The 26,948-nt window shown below is 38.3% G+C and overlaps 1 protein-coding gene across 12 annotated transcripts in view; it reads left to right on the top strand.

Moving 5' to 3' along the window:
- Positions 1-26,948, top strand: part of nrxn1a (neurexin 1a) — a 1,527,797-nt gene that overhangs the window by 186,046 nt on the left and 1,314,803 nt on the right. The window contains exon 4 of one of the 12 annotated variants that reach the window (XM_059985910.1): positions 6,924-6,938. The exons of the other annotated variants lie outside the window; for them this stretch is intronic. Within the exon in view, the coding sequence (XP_059841893.1) occupies positions 6,924-6,938 (15 nt within the window). The remainder of the gene's footprint in view (positions 1-6,923; positions 6,939-26,948) is intronic. 12 annotated transcript variants of the gene reach the window in all.

The following is a 26,948-nucleotide window of genomic DNA, read 5'->3' as shown; positions in this document are numbered from 1 at the left end:
CTTGTCTTAGTCTGAAAGTGCTTCTCTGTTCAGCCAAGGTGGCATGCAGAGGGTAAGAAACATTGTCCAGAATTTCCAGGATTTTCCATAGAGTCCTTTGTTCTACCTCAGCCTCCAGTCTGTCCAGTTTGACTTCAATAGCAGAGCCAGTCCTTCTATTTAGCCTTGTGTTGATGCCATTGCCCGAGCAAACCACCGCATAGAAGATTGTACTAGTCAAGTGACAACAGGTTGGTAGAACATGTGATGGAGAGGTCCACGCAGTCCAAAGAACCTCAGATTCCTTAGGAAGTAGAGGCAGCTCTGATCGTTCTTGTACACAGCCTCTGTGTTGGTGCTCCACTCAAATCTGTCATCTAGGTGCACCTCCAGGTATTTGTAGGTCCTCACCACATCCACATCCTCACTATCAATAGTAACAGGGAGCGGTGCAGGCTTAGTCTTCCTAAAGTCCATCACCATCTCCTTTGTCTTACCGATGTTCATCTGCAGATGATTCAGCTTGCACCATTTGAAGTAACCTTCAAACCTTCAAATTAACCTCAACAGTTTCTTCCCCCAAGCTATCAGACTCCTCAATACCCAGAGCCTGGACTGACACCAACTTACTGCCCTCTACTGTGCCTATTGTCTCGTCTATTATTTATTGCAATGCCTGCACTGTTTTGTGCACTTTATGCAGTCCCGGGTAGGTCTGTAGTCTAGTGTAGTTTTTTTTCTGTGTTGTTTTCACGTAGTTCGGTGTAGTTTTTGTACTGTTTCATGTAGCACAATAGTCCTGAAAAATGTTGTTTCATTTTTACTGTGTACTGTACCAGCAGTTATAGATGTAATGACAATAAAACGTGACATGACTTGATAATATTAACCTTCAGTGAATCCTACACAACAAGTCACTTTGTATTTTTTGTATTTTTTCTCTTTTTAGAAAAAGGTCAACCTTTTATTTCTTCTACCATAGTGCATGACAATACACTTTCTAACACTGTATTCCATTTGTCATTTGTTTGCCAATTCTCCTAATCTATCTAAATCCTTTTGTAGTCTCTCTACTTCCTCAAAACTACCTGCCCCTTCATCTAACTTCACAACATCTGCAAACTCTGCACATCAATTCCATCATCCAAATCACTGCATATAATATAAAAGGAATTGTTCCCAACACAGACCACTGTGGAACACCACTAGTCACCGGCAACCAACCAGAAAGGACTCTCTTTATTCCTATGCCTTACCTCCTGACAATCAGCCACTGCTTTGGCCAGGCTGGAATCTTATCTGGAATGCTATGAACTCTTAGCTTGTTAAGCCGCTTCACGTGTGGCAGCATGTCAATGGTCTGCTGAAAATCTAAGTACACAACATCACCAATTCTCCTTTGTCTATCCTGCTTGTTATTTGTTCAAAGAATTCCAACAGATTTGTCATGTAAGATTTTCCCTTAAGGAAACAATGTTGACTACAGCCTATTTTATCATGTACTTCCAAGTGCCCCGAAACGGCATCCTTAATAACAGATTCCAACATCTTCCCAACCACTGAAGTCAGACAAACTAGCCTACAATTGTCTTTCTTCTGCCTCTCTCTATTCTTGAAGAGAGCAGTGAAATTTACAAATTTCCAGTCCTCTAGAACCATTCCAGACTCTAGTGATTTTTGAAAGATCATTATGAATGCCTCCACAATCTCTTCAGCCACCTCTTTCAGAACTCTGGGGTGTACACCATCTGGTCCAGGTGATTTATCCACCTTCAGACCTTTCAGTTTCCCCAAGAATCTTCTCTCTAGTAATGGTAACTTTACACACTTCATGCCCGCTGACACCTAGAACTTCTACTAGAACTTCTACTGTGTATCTTCCACAGTGAAGACTGATGCAAAATACTTAGTTTGTCTGCTGTTTTGTTACTCCCCCTATTACTATCTCTCCAGCAGTTTGATATCCACTCTTTTTACACTTTATCTGAAGAAAATATTTGGTATCCTCTTTAATATTATTGGCTGGCTTACTTTTGTTTTTCATCTTTACCTTCTCAATGACTACTGGAGATAAGAGTCCATATACTTTATATACAGTACTACCCACTACTTGAGATAAGGATACATATTTATACTGCCACTACTGAAACAAATCTTCTTTCACAAACGTATACCTTTATTCCAGGTTCATAATATAATATCTTAAGTTAATATCAGAACAATTTAAAAAATACAATATTGGGTTTAAACTGAAAACTGGAGAACAAGTATAATATTACTAATATTTTTAGAGCATTATTTTAGAGACAGCATGTGACATTTCTTATAGCAATTGTATAATATATTTTGGAACAAAACACCTTTATCCAAAGAAGGAGCTGATGTTGAAACATACCTTTTTCCCATGTTTACTGTTTATCTGTATGATTCATTCAGTGTACTTTTGGTGGAATTCAAGCTGGTAGATTTTTTTTAATGAGAAAATCTGAATTGATTTAGATTATAAGTAAAGTATTTTCAAATATTAATGCTTAGCAGTTGCAGAAATATCTCATTTTGACATGAAAATATCTAAAGATTTTAATAAACTGAAATATTAAAGTATTTTGATAATTTTACATTATTTGATATGAAAGGAGAATATTGTTACTGAACATAAAATACAGAAATGCATATTAAACAAGTGTTAATTTCTCATAGCTTCTGTTTTATTTGCCTGCTCCCAATGTAGATAATTAAGAAAATGTTTCATCTCATACTTTGAATATCACTCTACCTGTTGTGATTTCCTCTATATCTACACAAAATTAACTTATTTGTAATTATACAAAGTGTTATCATATTGGTTCATATATCAGTGAACAAACAAAGATAAGCTAAATTGATACATGGTTTCTTATTGAAAGTTAAATCTCAACTTTCTGTCAAAGTAGAATGTGGTCTTAGTATTTTATTGTACTGGGTTAATAAGCATAATGAAAGGTACCACAATGGTAACTTAGTTGCAGTTATTAAGTCTGGGAAAAAAGTTAAATAAGTCTTTAAAAGATACCATTACTTATAGTGATTGTGAGTCTGTGTGGTTGTTGCAAACACCCATTTCATTTAATTGTATCCTTAAGGGTTTGAAATCACCATTCTCCAAGTGTTGTTTGAACAAAACTTCATCAAGCCTACCTATCGTAATCATTGGGAATTCCCTTCTCTAAAGGTGGTGGAAAGACTGTCTTTGAAATTTTTTAAAGTGGAGTTAATTTTAGAGAAATGACTGTTGAATGATTAGTCTATGTAGACATTAATGCAGAGTCGACGTTGCAGTCAGATCAGCAATGAATTTATCAAATAGTGGAGAAGGTTTAATGGTCAAGTTGCTTACTCTTGTTTCTAATTTGTAAATTCATAGGTACATTTTAAAATCATTTTCCTTATGGCTTATGAATTCTGAAAACAAATTTTACTTTAACCTTCCCTGCTCACGGGAAACCTCATTCTCCTGTTACTATTTGTATTAATCTCTTCTTCACCCTCCCTGAGATTTTTAAAAATACTTATTTGAGGAATGTAGACTTCGCAGGGTTTGCCAGCATTGAATTCTCTATCCCTAGTTGACCCTGATAAGGTGATGGCTACCTTTTTGAGCCGTGGACACACCCACAGTGTTAGGGAGAGACGTCCAGGATTTGAACGCTGCAAGAATGGCAATGATTATTCCAAGTCAGGACTGGTATGGAATTACTGGTGTTAGTGTCCACATTCTTTTGCTTCCTTTGTTCTTCCAGGTGATTGAGGTCATGAGTTTGGAAGGCAGAGTCTTGGTGAGTTGCTGCAGTACCTTCTGTAGTTAGTACAAACTGCTGCTGTTGCAATGCACCAGTGGTGGAATGAGTGAATAACTATGGAACGGGGTGTCTATCAAGCAAGCTGCTGAGTCTGGTATGGCTTCAAGCATCTTGAGTGTTGCTGAAACTGTACTCAAGGAGACAGGTGGAGAATATTACATCACACTCTCAACTTGAGACTTGTAGATAGTGGACAAGCTCTGAAGAGCTGGTAAGTGAGTTACTTGCTGCAGGATTCCTGGCCTCTGTCCTGCTCTTGTAAGCACTTTGTGTATAAAGCTATAAACATGAGAGAATCTGCAATTCTAAGCAACACATGCAAAATGCTGGAGGAACTCAGCAGGCCAGGCAACATTTATGAAAAAGATGTTTCGGGTGGAGACACTTCATCAGGACCGGAAAAAAGATGAGAATTCTGAGCAAGATGGTGGGAGGAGTGTGTGTTGTGTTGATATGCTTATTCCATTTCATATTCTGGACAGTGACAACCTCCCAGACATTGATTGTGGAGGTTTGGGTGATGGTAATATAGTTGAATGTTTGGGGATGATAACTGGATTTCTGTTGCGGGGTATTGTTCTTGCCTGGCTCTTGTATGGTGCAACTGTTACTTGTCATTTATCAGCTCAGTACTGGATTTTATCCAGATCTTGCAGCATTTAGTTGTGTACTGTTCATTACCCAATGAGGGATAGATGGTACTAAACGTTGTGCAATCATCAACTAACATTCCTTCTTCTGATATTTTGATTGAAAGAAGCTCACTGATAGCATAACTGAATATGATTGGTCGCAGGACACTGCCCTTTGAAACTCTTGCAGAGATCTCCTGTGGCTAAGGTGATTGAAATTCCACAATCACAATTATCTTCTTGTGTTCAAGGAATGATTCTTGCCAATAGAGGGCTTTTCTGCTGACTGCCAGTGATTCCTGTTCAGCCAGGAAATAGGCCTTTTCAGCCCTTTGAGCCATGCCACCCAGCAGTCCCTGATTTAACCATAATCTAATCTCAATTTACAATGACCAATTAACCAACTAATGGGTATGTCTTTGGTCTGTGGGAAGAAACTGGAGCAGCAGGAGAAAACCCAAGCATTCCACAGTGAGAACCCTCAGATTCCTTACAATTGATGCTTGAATTGAACTCCAAACTGTAATGGTGTCATGTGAACAGCTACGCTATCATGGTACACAGGCATGATCATACTTTACCATAATGTCAGGGGGTGATGCTCACCTCACCTTTGGAGTTCAGCTTTTTGTCCATCTTTGGACAAAGATGATCATAAGGTCAGGAAGAATGATTTTGGTTGAATTCAGATTGAGCTTCTGTTAACAAGCTATTGCCAAACAGTGGTGTTTGATAGCACAATTGGTTATCCCCTTCCATCACTTTGTTGAGGATCGAGAGAAGGCTAATGGAATGGTCAATGGCTGAATTAGATTTGTCCGCTTCTTGTGGGCAGAACACACTTGTGCAATTTTCCACATTGCTGGCTTGATGCCAAGAGCAGGGTAAATTCAGGAGCACAAATCTAAGTGCTATTGCTGAATGGTGTCTGTGGTATAGCCTTTGCTGTAGCCAATGCCTTTTGCTCACTTCTAAGAACAAAGAAGTCAAGCATACTGAAACATTTTCCATTTTCTTGTGTGTTATCCTTTGTGCTGTATTTAACAAATGTATATTTTCTTTTTAAGTTTGCATTTATTTATGACAGCAACAACTAATCATTATAAAGATTATGAATATAAAATAATCATTGGCAACAGTCTTAAATATGGCAGAAAATTCTTAGTTAATCCTGCTCTTTAATGCTGTTGACTTCACACTTGGTCAAGAAACAACATGAAAGTCACTCAACAAATGAATAAGATGTATGGAAATTACATTCCAACTAATTAAGAAGCTCTGACATTGTAGCAACATAACTAAATAGATTATACTGAGGATCTCAATTGCATTGAATGTAAAGCCACGAATTGTACACACTTGGAAAAATATATTTTGCTGTTACATTATTATGTGTCTTATACAGATATGATCAGTTTTCAGTCAGTAGTAACATGATGAATAATTCTGAAACTACTGCATGCACCATGATTGTACTAGACATTGTCACTTGTTATGATGTTTCAAAGCTATGATTGCCATGATTGCAAAATATTTTAAAGCATCTACTCTTGAAGCAATTGTTTTTCATTTAAGCAAATGCTTGAAAGTTCTGCAGTTTGATAAGCATTACTGAAAAATGACCTTCTTTAAGGGATAGTTTTAAGATAAGAATCAATTCAATCTCTAAATTTTCCTTTCCGTAGTATGTTTTCTTTTCAAATTGATTTAGTTATTAAATTCCAGCTCTTATATATAACATTCAGCAGCTGACATTTTATACTTCTGCAAATCTGACTGACACTTTAACCATATATTGCTTTGACACAGATAAAATATGCAAATGATACAGTTAGCAAACATACCTTTATATCATCTGCACGAATTTTTTCTCATTAGGTCAATTTTAATATTCACAGTTCTGAAATATCCAGCAAAAGCGGCATGAAAATCAATCTAAATCATCATTTTTTGTGTGCATTTTCATTTTACCCTCTGCTTAGTTTCAAAGCTGGTGGATCAAGCAAATATAGTAAATGTTTTTATTTCATGTGTTTTATTGAGTCCATTATTAAGGATGAGGTTTCAGAGTACTTGGAGACTAATGATAAAATTAGTCAGCATGGTTTCTGAAAAGGGAAATCTTGCCTGACAAATCTGATAGAGTTCTTCGAGGAAGGAGCAGGTAGGGTGGACAAAGGAGTGGCAGTGGATGTAATTTACTTAGATTTTCACAAATATTTGATAAGATGTTACACATATGAGGCTGCTTAACAAGATAAAATCCTATGACATTACAGGAAGGATAGTGGCATGGATAGAGGCAGGAGGCAGTAAGTGGGAATAAAAGGGGTGTTTTCTGGTTGGCTGCCAGTGACTAGTGGTGTTCATCAGGGGTCAGTATTGAAACAGCTCCTTTGCACATTGTATGCCAGTGATTTGGATAATGGAATTGATGGCTTTATGGCAAAGTTTGCAGATGATACGAAGATAGTTGGAGGGGTAGGTAGTGCTGAGGAAGAAATGCAGGACTTAGACAAATTGGAAGAATGGGCAAAAATGTGGAAGATGGAATACAGTGTTGGGAAATGTATGATAAAGTATTTTGGTAAAAGGAACAGAAGTGTGGAATATTACCTAAATGGGGAGAAGTTTCAAACATCCGAGTTGCAGAGGGACTTAGAAGTCCTCGTGCAAGAACCCCAGAAGGATAATTTACAGGTTGAGTCTGTGGTAAAGAAGGCAAATTCAATTTTGGCAATTATTTCAAGGGAGATAGAACATAAAAGTAAAGAGATAATATTGAGCCTTTATGAGACACTAGTCAGGCCGCACTTGGAGTATTGTCAACGGTTTTGTGTCCGATATCTCAGAACGGATGTGTTGGCATTGTAGAAAGTCAAGAGGTTTGGCAGCTTTGGGAGCCATTAGTTTGGCTGCCTGTACTCACTGGAACTTAGAAGAATGCGGGGGGATCTCATTGAAACCTACCAAATATTGAAAGAATTAGATAGGGTAGATGTGGAGAGGATGTTTCCTCTAGTGGGTATCCAGAACTTGAGGGGTGACTTTTTAGAACAGAGTTAAGGAGGAATTTTTTAGCCTGAGAGTGGTGAATCTGTGGAATGCTCTGCCACAGAATGTGGTGGAGGCCAGGTCCATGGGTATATTTAAGGAGGAAGTTGATAGTTTCCTGATCGCCCAGGCCATCAAACGATAAATTGAGAAGGCAGGTGTATGAGGTTGAGCGGGATCCATGATTGAATGGTGGGGTAGATTTGATGGGCTGAATGGCCTAATTTAGCTCCTATGTCTTTTGGTCTTATGGTTCTATGGAAGGGTCATAAGAGTGCCCTCGCTAACTCTCAAGCTAACCTACAGAAGATTTCCTCAGCTCCTTACTCTCTTACCAAGGCTAAAATTTTAATTATTTTGCTTCAGGATCTCTTCCTCCCATTTGCCTGTCTGACATTCATCACCACTTACACGACCCTCTTCTTTTCCCATCCCTTCCATCACCACCAAGCCCTTGCCTGCCAAGCTTCTGCTTAGTTGACAAAGATCGCTTCCATTGATTCCTGGCTAGGATCATCCTTACTTGCAATAAAAACAGAAAGTTGTGAAGCACTGGGGCAATTAAATAGCACAGAAACAGCATAGGTAGGAAGAGTGACGAGGTTCTGCAAAATGAGCTCAGGGAGTTAGTTGTTATGTTAAAGGACAGGACCTCTGGGGTTGTGATCTTAGGATTGCTACCCATGCCACATGCTAGTGAGGCCAGAATTAGGAAGATCAGACTGTTTAACACATGGCTACGGTGGTGTAGGAGGGAGGACATCAGATTTTAGATCATTGGGCCTTCTTTCGGGGAAGATAGGACTTGTACAGAAGAGGTTGTTTGCATCTGAACTGGAAGGGGACTAATATCCCAGTGAAAGTTTGCTACTGCTGCATGGTCAGGGCTTGGGGGGGGGTGCGGGGGTGAGGAGGAGATTAAAAGTAGAGTTACTGGGGGATGGGGACCAGAGTGTAGGAACAGATAGTGCAGAGGTTGTAGAGACAGAAGCTTTCAAAGACTTCAGACAAGCTCAGTAATCAAAAGGTTGAGCATGGTGTGATTGATGTTCTGAGCTGCATATACAGTATTTCAATGTACGAAGTATTGTAGGAAAGGCAGATGAGCTCAGCATGGCTCAACACATGGCATTATGATACTGTACCCATCAGTGAAACTTGGTTGCAGGAGGGGCAGGAACAGCAGCTCAATATTCCAGGATTCCATTGCTTTAGATGTGACTGAGTGGGAGGGACTAAAAGGGGAGGCATTACTACTCAGGGAAAATTTCATGGCAGTGCTCGCAGAGCTTAGTACAAAGAACATACGCTATTCTGCTCACTCAGAACAGACTGGAGAACTCATCTAGTGAAGCATTATGGGTGGAACTAAGAAATAAGAAATGGATGACCACATTAATGGGGCTATATTACAGACCACCCAACAGTCCAAGGGATTTAGAGGAACTAATTTGCAGAGAGATCACAGATTGTTGCACGAAACATAATAATGTTACAGTAGGTGATTTTAACTTCCAATATATTGACTGGGAATCCCATACTGTAAAAGGACAAGATGGCATAGAGTGTGTAATATGTGTTTTGAGGGAAGTTTCCTTAATTAGTATGTGCAAGTCCCAACAAGAGAGGGCACGGATACCTGATCTGCTATTAGCAGGTGACTGAAGTTTGGGTAGGGAAACACTTTGCATCGAGTGATTACAAGCCATTAGTTTTCAAGTAAATATAGAAAAAATAGGTCTGGTCCATGGGTTGAGGTTCTAAAATGGCTAATTTTGATGGTATCAGAAAGCATCTGACAAGTGTGGATTAGGACAGACTGTGTTCAGGCAAAGGTGTACTTGGTAAGTGGGAGGCTGTCAGAAGTGAAATTTTGAGAGTACAAATCTTCTATCATCCTGTCATAATAAAAGGTAATGATAACAGGTTTAAAGGAGCCTTGATTCTCAAGAGATTTTGAGGGCCTCATTATGAAAAATAGGTGGTGCACAACAGGTAGGAACAAACAGGGTTGATGACATTGCCCTTGCAGACAAGGTGCAAGAGAATCCTTGGTGGTTCTCCGGATATGTTGAGAGCAAAAGGATTGTAAGGGGCAAAATTAGAACTCTGGAAGATCAGAATGGTAATCTATGTGTGAAGCCAAAAGGGGTGGGAGATATCTTAAATGGATTTTATGCATCTGTATTTACCTGGGAGACAGACACAAAGTCCATAGAAGTGAGGCAAAGCAGCAGAGAGGTCATGGACCCTATACAGATTACAGAGGAAGAGGTTTTTGCTGTCTTGAGGCAAATTAGGGTGGATAAACTCCCAAGGCTTGACAACATGTTTCCTCACATCATCTGACATGATCTGACATCATCTAAATTATAAGGAAGGATTGAATAGGGTTAGGACTTTATTTTATGGAACATAGAAGTGTGGAGGAAGATTTGATAGAGGTATACAAACTGATGACAGGTTTCAAATAGGGTAAATGCAAGCAGGCTTCTTCCACTGAGTTTGGGTGGGTCTACAAATAAAGGTCATGGGTTAAAGGTGAAAGGTGAAAAGTTTAAGATGAACATAAGAGGAATTTTTTCACTCAGAGAGTTGTGAGAGTATGGAATGAATTACCAGCTTGATTTCAAAGTTTAAGAGAGTTTTGGATAGATATATGGACTGCAGGGGTATGGAAGGCTGTAGTTTGGGTGCAGATTGAAGGGAATAGGCAGATAAATGGTCTGGAACAGAGTAGATGGGCCAAAGGGCCTGTTTCTTTGCTGTACTTTGCTATGACTCTGTGTCTATGACTCTACACATGTGGAAAGAGAAACAGATCAAACATTTCAGATAGATCAGACAGATCTGTGGTCATTATCTTCCTCAAACTAATCAAGTTAAAATTTATCCTTTTTTCTGCCAAATGGGAAATCTGAACAAAGTACATCTGGAGCTGTGCCATGAAGTTGAATCAGCATCTTTAATGCCACAAATAAGCAGGACATTCTTCGCATTTTCAGAAACCAGAGGCTATCTTTTACTGGATCTATTTCCTATTAACTGTGAGAAGTGTATTTGAATTAAATTTCAATTCCCAGCTAATTTGTGGAACTGTTTATTCCAACAGAGTTTTTGACAGGATCCAACAAAGTAGGACTTGAGGCTGGATTAAGTGTACTAATCCACTTACTTTTAAATTGCCTGATAAATGTTTACATAATAACAATAAGATCAGCACATTGCAGGTGGTAGCAGCGTTACTTATTCAAGGAGAAATGTAGTTTATGTGGTAAAATGAAATTCATTTAACTGGATGGAATAATTTCTACTTCAGACATCCTGTTGTTGAAAAGCAAATTGTAGTCTTGGCAGCTTTTTTGGTTTCTGCGGTTTGATGTTCCCACCTACTTCAAAAAGGCATCTATTGCACTGGTGCCTAAGGAGAGCATGGTGACTTGCCTTAATAACAATGGTCCAGTAGCACTAACATCAACAGCAATGAGGTGCAATGTGAATTTGGCTTCAGTACAAATCATTTTCTGCCTCAGAGTTGACCTGGATCCACTTTAGTTTCCCTAATATCACAACTGGTCATCAGAAGATGGAATTTTTCTGGCTCTCCACTGTACTTTGAACCATCCAAACAACAGGAATTCATATGTCAGGCTGTTGTTCATTGACTACAGCTCGGCATTCAACAGATTATCCCATCCAAGCTCGTCATTATGCTTTGAAGCCTGAGCTTCTTTAGCTCCCTCTGCACCTGGGTCCTTGACTTGTAGACCATCAACACAGATGCACCTCAAGGATGCATGCTTAGCCCCCCTACCTACTTCTTATACTCACAAGATCTTAAGGCTGAACGTATCTCCAATGCCAAACACAACATTGTCAACAACACCACTGATACTGGACAAGAGGAAGAAAAGACACATGGTTGTGTGGTGCTGAAACAGCAGCCTCTTGCCCAGTAGCTAGATGCAATCACAAAGAAAGTAAGGTGCTTTGGCTTTTCGACAAATAGACCCCTTTGGAAACACTGCTGGAGGTGATGACCTATCAAGGCACAGCAGCAGGAGCTGACTCTGAGGCTCATCAGAGAAGGGTAAAGTCAGGCCAAGCAATAGTGATAGAAGACTTGATAGTTGGGAGGACGGACAGGAAATGCCAGGAAAGTGTGTTTCCTCCCAGGTGCTAGGGTTAAGGATGTCTTAGAGTGGCTGAAGAATATTGTCAGGAGGGAGGGTGAGCAACTAGAGTTTTTGGTGCACATTTGTGCTAATGTCAGGTAGGAAGGGAGAAGAGATCTTGCACAGTGAGTATCGGGAGTTAGGGAAGAGGCTGAGGAGCAGGACCTGCAAGGTGACAGTCCCTGGATTACCCTAGTGCTATGTGTTAGTCTGGGCAGGAATAGGTTGCTAGTACAGAGGAAGTGGCAGAGGAACCGGTGCAGTGGGCAGGGTTTCAGATTCCTGGATCATTGGGATCTCTTCTGGGGAACGTATAACTCGTATAAAAAGGATAGTTTACATCTGCAGCTGAGGGGATCCAATATCATTGCGGGGCTGGCTTGAGCTGTTGGGGAGGGTTTAAACTATTTGAAAAGGGTATGGGAATCGGCAGTTGGTGTCCAAGTAGATACAGTGTGCGTTGAGACTGTGAGGAAGGACAGGTAGATGATAGGGCAAAATTGCTGTCAGTGGGAAATATTCAAGTGTAATATAGGTGAAAAATCTCAAAGTGTGATGGATACAGGACTGAAGGCTGAGCCCACTAAGGGAAATACGATTCTGGATTGGGTGTTGTGTAACGAACCAGATTTGATTAGGTTGCTTATGGTGAAAGAACCCTAGAAGGCAGTGATCATAATATGATAGAATTCACCCTGCAGACTGAGAAGGGGAAGATAAAAACAGATGTATCAGTGGAGTAAAGGGAATTACAAAGGAATGAGTGGAGCTGGCCAAAGTTGATTGACAGGCGACACTGGTAGGGACGATGGCAGAACAGCAATTGCTGGAGTTTCTAGGGTCAATTTGGAAGGTGCAGCATAGATACATCTCCAAATGAAGGTATTCTAAAGGGAGGATAAGGCAACCATGGCTGACAAGGTAAGTCAAAGAATGCACAGAAGTTAAAAAGAGGGCATATAATACAACAAAAATGAGTGACGAATTATAGATTTGGGAAGCTTTTAAAAACCAACAGAAGGCAACTAAATGAGCCATAATGAGAGAACAGATAAAATATGAAGGTCATCTAGCTAATAATATAAGAGAGGGTACCAAAACTTTCTTCAGACATATAAAGAGTAAAAGAGAGGTGAGAGTGAATACTGAACCAGTAGAAAATTATATTAGAGAGATAGTTATAGGGACAAAGAAATGGCTGATGAAACTAATAAGTATTTTGTGTCAGTCTTCAGCATGGAATGTACTATCAGTATGACGGAAATTCGAGAGTGTCAGGGAGCGGAAGTGAATGTGGTTGCTATTAATAAAGAGGTGGTGGTTGAAATGCTGAAAGGTCTGAATGTACCTTTAGATAAATCACCTGGACTAGATGGACAGCACTCCAAGGTCTGAAAGAGGTATCTGAAGATATTATGGAGGCATAGTCATGATCTTTCAAGAATCACTGGATTCTAGAATGGTTACGGAAGACTGGAAAATTGCAAATTCTTTAAGAATGGAGGAAGGTTGAAAAATGCAAATGATAGGTCAGTTAGCCTGTCTTCCATAGTTGGTAAAATGTTGATGTCTATTATTATGGATGAAATTTTGGGTACTTGGAGGCACATGACGAACTAGGATTAAGTCAGAGTGGTTTCTTTAATGGAAAGTCATGCTTGGCAAATCTGTTGGAATTCTTTGAGAGAATAACAGGAATGATAGACAAGCAAAGGTGAGTTTGTGGATATTGTTTACTTTGGTTTTCATAAGGCCTTTGACCAGATGCCACACATGAGGCTGCTTAACAAGATAAGAGCCTAGGGCATTATAGGAAAGATACTGTTATGAATAGAAGATTGGCTGCCTTGCAAGAGGCAGAATTGGAATAAAGGAGGCCTTTTCTGGTTAGCTGCCAGTGACTAATGGTGATTCACAGGAGTCGATATTGGGATCGCCTCTTTTGATATTTATATCAATGATTTGTATGATGGAATTGTTGGCTTTGTGAAAAAGCATGCAGACAAAATGAAGATAAGTGGAGGAACAGGCAGTGTCGAGGAAGAAGGGAGTCTCCAGAAGGATATAGAAAGTTTGGGAGAATGGACAAAGAAGTGGTAGATGGAATATAGTGTAGGGAAATGCATGGTCATGCACTTAGGCAGAAGGAATAAAGCCATAGACTATTATCCAAGTGGGGAGAAAATTCAAAGATCGGAGGTGTAAAGCAAGTTAGAAATCTTTGTGCAAGATTACATAATGGTTAACTTGCAGGTTGAATCAGTGATAATGAATTGAACAAAATTTATTACTTACATTTTACATATACATCAGGAGTAAAAATCTTTACATTACATCTCTGTCTAAATGTGCAATTTATAGTAATTTATAATAAATAGTATGTACAACAATATAACATAGAAATACATTTGTGTCAGCATGAATTAATGAGTCTGATGGCCTGGTGGAAGAAGCCTGTTGGTCCTGGCTTTTATGCTGCAGTATCATTTCCTGGATGGTAGCAGCTGGAACAGTTTGTGGTTGGGGTGACTTGGGTCCCCAATGATCCTCTGGGCCCTTTTTACACACCTGTCTTTGTAAATATCCTGAATAGTGGGAAGTTGACATCTACAGATGCACTGGGCTGTCCGCACCACTCTCTGCAGAGTCCTGCAATTGAGGGAAGTACAGTCCCCATACCAGGCAATGATGCAGCTAGTCAAGATGCTCTCAATTGTGCCCCTGTAGAAAGTTCTTAGAATTTGGAGGCCTGTACCAAACTTCTTCAACCGTCTGAGGTGAAAGAGGCCATTAATGTCAATAGGGGTTAGCTGATCTCCATTCCTCCTGTAGTCTACAACCAGTTCCTTTGTTTTTGCAACATTGAGGGAGAGGTTGATTTCTTGATTACTAGAATATAAGAGCAAGGATGTAATGCTGTGGCTCTGTAAGGAATTGGTCTGACCACATAAGGAGTATTGTGAATAGTTTTGGACCCCTTATCCAAGAAAAGATGTGCTGGTATTGGAGAGAATCTAGAGGAGGTTCACAAGAATGATTCAGGGAATGGAAGGATTGATGTATGTGGACTGTTTATACCTGTACTTGCTGGAGTTTAGAAGAATGAGGAGGTATCTCATTGAAACCCACCAAATATGGAAAGGCTTAGATAGAGTGGACATTGAGAGGATGTTTTCTATATTGGGCGAGTCTAGGACCAGAGGGCACAGGCTCAGACTAGAGGGACATTTGTTTAGAACTGTGATGAGGAGGAATTTCTTTTGCCAAAGGATAGTGAATATGTGGAATTTACTGAATCAGACAGCTGTAGAGGTTAAGTCATTGAGTATATTTAAAACAGAGGTTGATATGTTCTTGATTATTCAAGGTGTCAAAAGCTATGGGAAGAAGGTATGAGAATTGGTGTTGAGAGGGATGATGGGTTAGCCTTGATGAAGTGGCAGAACTGGTTTGATGAGCCAAATGATCATAGGATCTTGTTCCTGACCACTAACAAACTTCAATAGATGCACTATAGTTGAAAGTATCCTGACTTGTCATTGACTCAGCCCAGTACATCATGAGCATATCTTTGCTCATTGTTGGACATGTCTACATGAGTGTTGCCTCAAGAAGATACGTGTATCATCATAGATCTTTATCATTTGAGTCATGCTACAGTTTTACAGCTACCATTGGGCGAGAGGATCAGAAAGCTGAAGTTGCATACCATCAGGATCAAAAACAGCTCCCTCCCTTCAACAAGTCAGTTCTTAAACCACCTTACACAATCCTGACCTCAGTATAGCAACACTGTGAGCACTTTGACTGTTTTACACACCAATGGAAATTCTTTATTTTCTAAGTCTATTATTTCTTGTATAATTTATATTTAAACTTTTTCTTGTGGATGTTTTGTCTCTGGTGTTGTATGCTGGAACTAAGTTTGTCATTGCAATGTGGATATGACAATAAATTTTGATTTTGACCTCATAAATGTGGTAAAGAAAAATATGTTCCTGTGTCAGCAAAGGCTCCATTGCTAACACTCTAACCTCTAGTCATAGTTTACAAATTCAGTCCCAGACTAGATATCACGAGTTCCAACTATATTGCAGTAATGATTAATTCCAATATGTTTGGAAATGTGGCCTTGATGGGAAGATACTTAGTAGAGGCTCTATCTGCTTCTCAGGTAGATATAAAGTACCCCTTGGTGTTATATGAAGAGGAAAAAAAACAGAAATTTATTCCAAGAGAACTGACCAAATTTTTCTTATCAACCAGCATCACTAATTATCTGATTAACTACACTTCTGTAACTGCACTGCTCTCAAAGACCTTAAGGCCTTGGTTGGCCTTCGCAGATGGCATGTTGACCTCTAGATATTGTGTTTTGAAACCCTATAAGAGCACTGCCCGATCTAGGCTTTGAGGCCTGGATTATTATTTTCTGCATCATAGATATTGGTTGAAGGTCAAAAAAAGACTCTGCTGAAGATTCTTCCTGCCTCAAGAGTTCTGAACGTTCACATATTTTGTGGAGACCCAGGTGGTGGAGATTATCCACGTCTTCCAGCTAGATCTGCAGACACTGAACCTACCTGAAATACCCTATCTTTTGCCACAAAAGATAACTTTGGCCCTTATTTTGCCCTTTTATCCTTGCATATCTATTCCGCTGATAAATCTTGTGTCAGTGACTGATGAAAAAGTTGATAAAGAGTTGCTGACAGTCTGGGTAAAGGACTTGGTGATGTAAGAACTCTCCTGGTTTTGCAATCCCTCATCATGTAAAGTAAGGCAGGTTTTTACTAGAAATCTGAAACAAGAGAAAGTAGTGGAAAGTAGCCGAGCAAGCAGCTTCTGTGGAAAGAGAAACAGAATTAACATTTCAGGTCAAAGACTCTTCATCAGAATTGGGAAGAAAGGGAATCAAATAAGTTGTAAGCTGGAGGCAAGGTGGAGGGGGCTAAGTTATGCAAAAGGAATTTCATTGATAGGTTGAGGGCCTAGTTGCCATGATGATATGATATTTCATGAAGCCATCTGGATGACAGAAGCCTCTGAAGTAGTGGGACATTACAAAAACCTTGACCTCGCCCTGTTGAAATATTCTTCCACTTGTTCCTTTTTCCAAACTTCCTCCCATTCACCCTATTTGCAATTTAAATCTAAAATATCTTTGTATATTCCCAGTTCTGATAAAGTTTACTCTTCTAGAAACATTAACTCTGTTTCTCTGTTGTGTGACCTACTGAGTGTTCCCAACATTTTCTGTTTTTATTTTAGAATGTTACGGGAACAAATTGATTTTAGATTTTTTATCAAAGCTTTATTTTTCTCCCTTTATTAGTAAACCTACCACTTAAGATGCCTCCATGACTCAATTGAAAGTTGCTTCATTTAGCTTGTACAAATATACAGAGGCAAATGTTTATACTAGTCATAGGATTCAAAATTATCAAATATCACTTCTAATAAACATAAATAAATGAAGTTAGGAATCTATTCAAACAATGGTAATATTCCATGAAAACCCAATGATGCCAAGTTAAATATCAGATCTCACTTTATGATTATTGTTCTTGTTTGAATACTGACATACACAAAATTACAATAAAGGGATATTTATGGAACAAATAGTTTTTATTTACATATAAAATTTAGTGCAATAGTACAAGTGAAGTGTTACTGAATTGAACCTATATCCCAAAAGCTATAATTAAACATCACTATAGCTGCTGTAGTTAAAAGTAATCCTTATTTTAAACAATGGTTATAAAATTGGAATATATTTTCATTTTTTACTGAAGCATGACATTTCATGTGACTTTCAATACCAAGGTTACTTCAGAGGTTATCTTGAAAATGATATCAGCATAAGTTGCTCAACTGGAAATTTATGAGGATTCAACATTAGTCAAGTGTTATTAATTTAGGTCAACCATTGATTCTCAAATAGTATCTTTCATTCAAATTTAACTTGTTTAAGACAATGTAAATTTGCAGGATACTTATTTATACACAGTAGTTTTATATACATCCAGAAAATTAGATGGTGAATGCAAGGAAATTATTGATGCAATATGCACCATGCCTTGGATAATTGCTTTGTTGAATAAAAGAAGGGTCAACATTAGTAAGTGTGAAGTGGTACGCTATGGGGAAGTAGAAGCAATTATAATTTGTGTCAAGGAACTGTAGAGTTTTATATTAGAATGCGCAAGATTTAGGATCAGCATAATTTTCATTTTCACTGCCTCAGTGGTAATCTGGAACTGTTTTTTTTTAACAGATTAATAGAAGAATTTAATATTTACAAAAGATAGAATAGACCAATTTGAAGCTTGTGAATCCAGTAAGAGAGAAACATGAGTCAAAAGTTAAGCAGAAAAGAACTGAAAACAGGAGAAACTGTTTTGAACATTACAGAATTGTAAATTGTATCATTATGCAAATAATTGCATTATACCATTAGCCAGAAAAGAAGTAAGCAATAACTGTATTTGAATTTAGAGGATTTTTAATGAAATAATTTAGGGCTGATGGCATTAAGAGATATTTATGTTTTTTTGTGCTTTTGTAACTGTTGGGTCTTCAGACCATGTAATTTTCCTAAATATGATAATGCATTTCTTTTCATTTCGGAGTTTGAAGACAAGAAGATCTTTAGAATTCAGTCTATTCTCTCTAAACACTGAGAAGCACAGAAACAAGTTCCTGGATTTGTGACGTAAAGGCCAATGTCTTACTTACTGTCTTTTATGTGATATCATCACAACTAAGAGTTTATCTGACTCCATTTTAACTGCTTACAGATAATCTTACTCACTGTTTCGGAAACTTTATTAAAGAAGCTTCTGTGCTAAATGAGTCAACTATTTAATCTGGTTCTTTGCATTAGATGTCTTCATTTCCTAATTTGTTAGGCTAATTTGTTAAACATGAGCAGCCTATCCACTGTATAATCTTTCATCATTTTAAGGATCTCAGTTGAAGTATTAATCAAGCAAATTACTTCTAATTTGTCCAATATTATGGAAGATGAAACAAATGCAAGTAGTATTCTATGTAACATCTGATCATGATCATAGGTTGCTGTTCAGTACTGGATACTCTTACCAATAGATAAAAGTACTGTATTTACTTTTGCAGTGGCTCGATGACACTCATCACAAATTTTAAAAGAAACATGTTTGAGAGTGTGCATCAATTACTCAGCAGTCTTTAGTTCACAATTTTATACTGAAATACTTAGTGTTAGCTTGATTGTGCAGAGGTAACTATGTTTTATATAAAATTATATCTGTCTGCTTAAGGCCCATTCCGACATCATGTTTAGAAAAATGTGTTAGGTAATTTCCTCATTTGAGGTATGAGAACTTGTGAAAGTGTTCACTTGGACCTGAAACATGTGGACCATTTTCTGTCTTCCCCAACATTTTCATCAATTGAGAGTAACATGCCATAAATCAAACTTATTAATTTCAGTCTACTTGTGGATTGGTAGTTCTTGTTCTCAGTGTTAGAGGACAGTTATTGAATAACTGAGCAAAAGAGTGAGGCTCCTTGAAAATTCTGTTGTCAAAGATGATGTTCTCCAGCATGTGAATGGAAAAGTCAAGGCTAAAGCACATGCAATCATCCTCGAGCAGAAGAACCAACTTGATGATTCATCTATTCCTGGCTCTAAATTTAACCTAGGTCATGGGCCTCAATAGTACAGCACTTGAGGAAAAGAGTACGGTCGATGTTTCAGGCCAAAGTGTTGAAATTTTTTATTCCAGCCCAGCTATTTTCAGTATTGCTACAGCAATGGCATCTACTGATAAGTGACAAAAGATTTAATCAACAATGTTATCAGATAGCATTTACTTCCTAATAATCTGTATACCAACACCATTTTGTGTTCTACCCATGTCACATTACAGCCTTGTTTTAAACCTGGACAAAGGAACTGAATTGCTGTGATAAGCTCTAAGTGCTTATCCTTAACCATCACCTAGATAAACGCAGACTCCTTGAACATCAACCAATGTACTACCTTTAACAATATCCTTTCTCTCCACCATGTATCAGGAAGTAGGGGGTATTAGAAATATTGAAGCATATTCTGCTGGTTAATTCCACTTCCCCTTATAGGATCTAATGCAGTATTCCAAAAGGAGGCATTGGAGGAGAGTGCTAGGGCTCTGACAGAGATATTTTCATCATTATTAGCCATAGTAGTCGGAATCACAGTAATCACAGGTATCAGAAGACTCAAAGATAGCTGATGTTGTCTTCTTGTTCAGAAAAGGCAGTGGGGGTAGGCCATAACTTACAGGCCAGGGAACCTCACATCAGAAATTTGTTGATTTTATTTGATGATATAAGAAAGAAAATCAAGGAAGACAATATAGTAGATTTGTTTTTAGTGAACTTAAGACTTTTGACCTGGTCTTACATGGTAAGTTAGTCCAGAAGGAATCAATGGCAAGTTAACAAACTGGATTCAAAATCTGCTTGGTTGGTTTGAAGCAGAGGGTAGTGTAAGATAGATATATTTATAAATGGAAAACTATAGTGAGTGGAATACCACAGGGATTAGTGGGTGTTGAGACCTTTTTTTCTGTTTGCAAGATATGTAAATGACCTACCTGATGACATTGCCCATATTATTAGAAAACTGTTGGAGAACATAAAAAGTTTTTTGATCCATAGGATATCAAACAGGGTTGTCGAAAGGTACATCAAGACATAGATCAGATGGGAAGTTGGGCAGAGTGGTGGCAGATGGAACAAGTCTGAGGTATTTTGGAAAGTCAGATATTCCAAGAATGTACAAGTTGAATGGCAGGTACCCTGGGAGCATTGATATATAGAAAAACCTTGGGAATACACGTCCGTAGCTCACAGAATGTGAGAATACCATATTATTTCAATATGGCACCTTTTTTCCAGTGTTAAAGAATTTAGCCTTCTTAGTATTATTTAAGTGGAATAACCAAGAAGAAACCCATAGAATTTTGGTAGAATGTGGCATGTGGACCTTTTCTTCTTTCCCCATGTATATTTTTCTACTTAAGATGTTATTTTCTAAATGTTATTATTGAGTGGACATTCCAAAATAAAATAATTTAATGCTGTTGCATATGGTTCTTTTAATAATTACTTTGTATTAGCCTCCTCCAATTCTTAACTCTTCTATCACTGAAAACAGCTTTCTCCTATTCAAAATATTCATGCACCTCCTCAAGTTTCTTGTATTAATTTCCTTGTTTAGAGAATATCTACAACTATACCTTTACGTGACTGAACAGTTCCATACTTGTGATTAATCCAGTCAATCTTACCTGCATGCTCATTAAGGCTTAGGCATCCACCAAGACTGCAGACTCAAAAATGGCACATAGTATGCCAGTCTTTAACAATAACAGTCTTGCTTCTGTATTTCATCTACTTTCAACAAAGACTCTGATCTCCATGGTTTTTTTAAGTCTTTACAACTTGTTCTTACACATTCAAAGGTTTTTTTTATATCCACCCAAGTTGTGTTTGTCCCTGAATTCTCATTGAAATTGTTCTAATTATTTTATATTACTTACTTTCCAAAATAAATCACTTCACATTCTTCTTGTCATCTACTTGCCTTTATCCTTCTGTTGCTATCCTTACTCATGCAAGTATTGTCTAATTGGGTGACTCCAGGTTACAAGGCAAATTTCTTTTAGCCAATTTTCTATCGATATCGGTCCTACCACTTTAATGCAAATTAATTTATTTGACATCTGTTATATTTTATATCATATATATAGAAACTCAACTGCATTACTCTCTCATCACCTCTTCACATTGAAGATTATAAGCATGCTAGTCAAGGATAATTTCCCTTTGCATATCCATGCACGCCTTCATTTATTAGTCTGTAATTCTCTAAGTGGCAATTAATTAATTGTCTCTAGTTCTTTTCTCACTGCTGAGGCCAACTAAGTAACATTTAGTTTCCAGTCCAATGTTGAAGAAGGAGTGCAATATAATTGTCAAAGCTTCTGTAATTTCTGCCCTCATTTCTTTTAAAAGCATAAGGTCCTTCCCTACTGAACGGGGGGACTTGTTTAGTTTTGGGTAATGCAAATGTTAGGTATCTTTTTCTCTACCTATCTTATCCAATTATTTTCCCATCTCCTTGTCACACCACAAAAGTGGCACAGATATTCCCCAACAGAAAAAAACTTTTAATTATCTCTTGATAATCCTGGGCTTAATATTGATCAAAAACTCAGGATTAGGTGTACTATTTAGGTCACGTAAGGTACCACAAAGGGATTTTGAATAGGGCTAGATACAAAAGTAAAGGCAAATAGAAGAACACAGTGTTGGGTGTGAACGAGCATAGATGGGAGGAGAAGAAGATAAAGAATAGGAAGGAAAATGGAGACAGAATAGGTAGAAAGGGCAGCAAGATATTCACAAGATACTCTGCCTGCAAGGTCGCATCAAAGGCTGAGTGGCCTCCGGTACTTGACACATGGGATATTAAAAAATAGGTACCTTAAGCTGAAATGGTATTGGCCCCAATGAAGCAATGCTTCAAATCTACATTTTTATATGCAGGCAAATATCTAGGTTGTAGTCTTCCAGTTTTTATTTGTTGAAGTCTGATTTATTTCACCAGCATAAAATCATGACATTGCAGGAGTGTATTGGTAAGAATTAAACTGCATTCCCAATAAAGTTCCCACAATGTAAGGTGCCAGTTTTTTTCAGTCAGAAGGTCATCAGTTTAACCATAGACTGTCTTTGTGTAATCATCCTCCACCTCAAATATCTTATTCTCTCTCCAACCTATCCTGTCTCTATTTTCCTTCCTTTCCTCTATCCTGTACTCCTGCCATCTATGCTCATTCACCCTCCAACACTGTGTTCTTCTGTTTGCCTTTACTCTTGTATATAGGCACATTTGAAATTCCTCTGTGTCACCTTACTTGACCTAAATTGTGCAGCTAATCTCGCCAATCAATGTGCAATAACATGGAAGATTAACTTTCTTTTTTCAAAAATCTAAAACTAATCCTCACTGCCAGAACAACTGGGGAGAAGTTGCAATGCCAGTTCAGCTTTATTCAAGAAGAGACATCTCATTTGTTTCCTCTGTTTGAATTAATCTTTATAGAGTCTGTTTATTGCAAAACCTAGCATGCAGATGGATCACACTTAATTGTGTTCTCATTGCAAAAGGTTTGTTTTCTTTTTCTGCTACTTCCTCTACTCTGTTTACCAAGTCGCCCCCAACATTGGAAGCCATGCGGAGGAAGAAATGAAATTAAACCGTTGATCCCATTTGGATCTATGATATCCTCCAGGTGGACTTTATGTATGAGTTTGCTTTTATCAACAGGTCATTAATTATGGTACCGTGGTATGGTTAAATACTAGAGAGTTCTGCAATCAAATTTTATAGTAACATTAGAAACAGATTAGAAGTAAGCAGCTTCCAAAGAAAGATGATTGATTATGCTAACATAGAACATAAAACACAGGAACTGGCCTGCTGAGTTCATCCAGCATTTTGTATGTGTTGCTTTGGATTTTCAGCATCAGCAGATTTTCTGGTGTTTGTGTAAATCCTAGTGAATATATTCTGCACTCACTCCAATGTTAATGTGTGCCAAACAGAACTACTGGTTGTGAGTGCTACTGGGTGATAGTCATTAAGGCAGCTCAGATTATTCTTCTTAGCCACTGATAAAATTGTTGCCTTTTTGAAACAAGTGAGAATTCCCACCTGTCGTAGTGAGAGGCTGAAAATGTCCTTGAATACTCCCACTAGTTGGTTGGCACAGGATTTCAGAGCCTTACCAAGTACTCAATCGGGATCTTCCACCTTGCGAGGGTTCACTCTCTTTAAAGACAGCTAAACATCAGCCTCTGAGACAGAGATCACAGGGTCATCAGGTGCAGCAGGGATCTTCACAGCTGTAGTTGTGTTCTCCAATTCAAAGCCGGCACAGAAGGTATTGAGTTCATTTGGTAGTAAACCATCACTGCCATTCAGGCTATTGGGCTTCAATTTGTAGGAAGTAACATCTTGCAAACCCTGCCAGAGTTGCCATGAACCCGATGTCACCTCCAACCTCATTCGAAATTGTCTCTTCACCCTTGAAATAGCCCTCCGCAAATCATACCTGGTTTTCTGGTACAGACCTGGGTTGCCAGACTTGAATGCCACAGATCTAGCCTTCAGCAGATGACGTGCCTCCTGGTTCATCCATGGCTTTTGGTTTGAGAATGAACACTAAGTCTTTGTGGGTACACACTCATCTACAGAGGTTTTAATGAAATCGGTAACAACTGCAGCATACTCATCCAGGTTCAAAGATGAATCCCTGAATACTGTCCAGTCCACCGATTTGAAGCAGTCCTCTAGGCTCTCCTGTGCTTCTCTTGTCCAGACCTTCTTGGTCCTCACTACTGGTGCTGCAGTCTTCAGTCTCTGCCAACATTCGAGGAGTAGAAGTACAGCCAGTGTTAAGACTTCCCAAAGTGAGGGTGTGGAATAGCAGAGTAGGTATTCTGGATGGTGGTGTAGCAATGGTCCAACGTGTTGTTTCCTCTGGTATTGCAAGTGACCTGTAGATGGTAATTGCTTAGTGATTTTTTCAGACTGCCCTGGTGAAAATCTCCCAAAACGATGGAGAAGGCGTTAGGGTGTGCTGTTTTGTGCATGTTGATCCCATTGCTCAGATCATCTAAAGCATGCTTGACATTGGCCTGAGATGGAATATATACAGCTACCAAAATGACCCTAGAGAACTCCTGTGGTAGGTAAAAAGGACAACATTTAATTGCCAGATATTCCAGGTCTGGTGAGCAGAATTGGGACAGCACTGATATATTTGTGCACCAAGAAGAGTCGATCATGAGGCATACTCCTCCACCTCTGCTTTTGAGAGACTCTATAGATCTATCCTGATGGTGTACAGTAAACTCATCAATTTAAATCATTTCATCCGGTACAGAGGGTGTTAACAAGGATTCCGTGAAACAAAGGACACACACGATCCCTCTGATTCAGCACCCTAGCTCTGAGATCATTGATTTTATTCACCAGAGGCTGCACGTTCACCAGCAAGATAGTTGGTATAGGAAATCTCTTTCCTTTCTTCTCTCAGTATTCAAGGATAGAGTCCATTAGATGCTGGCGACTTCTTCAACATGATGTTTTTCAATACATCCAACACCACCTCCTCCTTAATATTTTGCACGCTCTAGATTTTCAGTTTACACCTCCCTAATCTTACTTTCATTGCGTCCTTCTTGGTGAATCCCAATAGGAAGTAGCCATGAAGAATCTCAACTACTTTCTCTGGCCTAATACTTAATTTTTAGTGGTTTTTCCTTATCCTTTCACTAGATATCCTCTTGTTCCTAATATTCTAATCAGATGTATTGACATTCCCCTTAATCCTTCTTGCCAACAACATTTCATGGCCCTACTTAGCCCTCCTAATTTCTTGCTTAAGTTATTTCCTGGTTCTCTTATATTCCTCAAAGGCCTTGTCTGATTTCAGTTCCCTCATCTTGATGTATACCTTCTTTTACTTTTTGATTAAACTTGAAATATTTCTTGTCGTTCAAAATTTCAAAACCTCACCATGTTTTATGTTACATCCTCACAGATACATGCTAGTTCTGAACTCTCATCAATTTGCTCATTGTTGGAATTTGATTTTTGTTGTCACATATATTAAGATACAGCTGGTCTTGCAAGCTTTTCAATAACAGTGCACTGAGGTAAAGCAAGGTAAAGAATTAACAATACAAAATAAATGTCAACAGCTATAGAGTCAACAGCTAACAGCAATATATACATTTTCATGTGTTAGATAATGATTTGCCCTCAAACAACCACTCTAATTTACATTTCCTGCCTAGTCTTCTGCCAATTTAGCATTTTCATCCAAAGATGGGTCTTATTAAAACCCATAACTATCTTAAAATCTACAGAATTATGGTCAATATTTCCAAAACATCAATTACCTGACTAGGATCATTCTCAAATATAAAGTTGAGAATGAGCCCACCCCTACTTGGACTATATACATATTGTTTCAAGAAACCTTCCTGGATACACCTAACAAATTCTATCCCGTCCAAGCCCCGGACACAAAGTAGGGCATGAGGTGGTGGTCCCAGTCAATATTGGGGAAGTTAAAATCACCCATGACAAAAACCCTGTGTTTTAAATGTTTTTCTTCATATCATTTGTTCCTCTAGCACCTGCTGCCTATTGGGAGAACTGTAGGATAATCACATTATAATAATTGCACCTTTTATTTATTCCTGCGCTCACGGCCTTGCTGAATGAGGCCTCCAAGATGCCCTTTTTTAATGTGGCTGTGACATTTTCTCCAATTGGTAATGCAAATCCCTCAACAGTTTTACTTCCTTCTCCGACACATACAATATCTCTTATTTAACAAGGTAAGTTAATGTTTTCAACAATATCTTTTAACAACATGAGTGAAAAAGTTACAATTCTTTTACACTTTGTTTAGCATGTTCTCCTCTTTTATTGCTCATTTCAAAGAAGGAACATTTGCAAACTCAAGTGACATTTTTTTAACCAACTTTGGTTGGCTACCACTTGAGCAACTTACTCTAGTAAAAATCTTTTCTATCTCTGTTTGCCCTTCTACAACTACTTCATTGAATATTGGATAAAAAGAGGCATCGGTCCACTTGTCTTCACTTAATTACATACTTCCTGTTGTGAGGTGAACAGAACTGCATACAATACTCCCAAGTATGGTCTCATGAACAATTTATACAGTTACAACACAACATTCCAGCTCCTGTATCCAGCACTGCACAATGAAGCCTTAGATCTCACACCATCAGGTTCAGGAATAGCTATTACCCTACAACCATGATGCTTCTAAACCAATGTGAGTGACTTAAATTCTCAACAACTCTGAACTAATTCTACAAGCTACAGACTCACTTTCAAAGACTCTTTGTGACTGATGCTCTCAGTATCTTTTCATTTGCATTGTTTTCCTTCTTTTGCACATTGGTTTTTTGTCGCTCTTTGACTGTTATGTATAGTTTTTCATAGTTGCTATTGTATTTCTTTTATTTCCTGTGAAGGCCTATGAGAAAATAAATCTCAATGTAGTATTTGGCAGCATATATGTATTTTAAGTATGAATATATTTTTAACATTGAGTTTCTAAGTGTTTTTCACTACCCATCATACCATGTGTCTTGAATTTTAAGGGAATTCTGCATTTATCTCCAGGGTC

Source organism: Hypanus sabinus, chromosome 12 (genome assembly GCF_030144855.1).
Source record: "Hypanus sabinus isolate sHypSab1 chromosome 12, sHypSab1.hap1, whole genome shotgun sequence".
Lineage (NCBI taxonomy): Eukaryota > Metazoa > Chordata > Chondrichthyes > Myliobatiformes > Dasyatidae > Hypanus > Hypanus sabinus.
The sequence above is the reverse complement of the archived record's forward strand: the minus strand, read 5'-3'. Positions and strand labels throughout refer to the sequence as shown.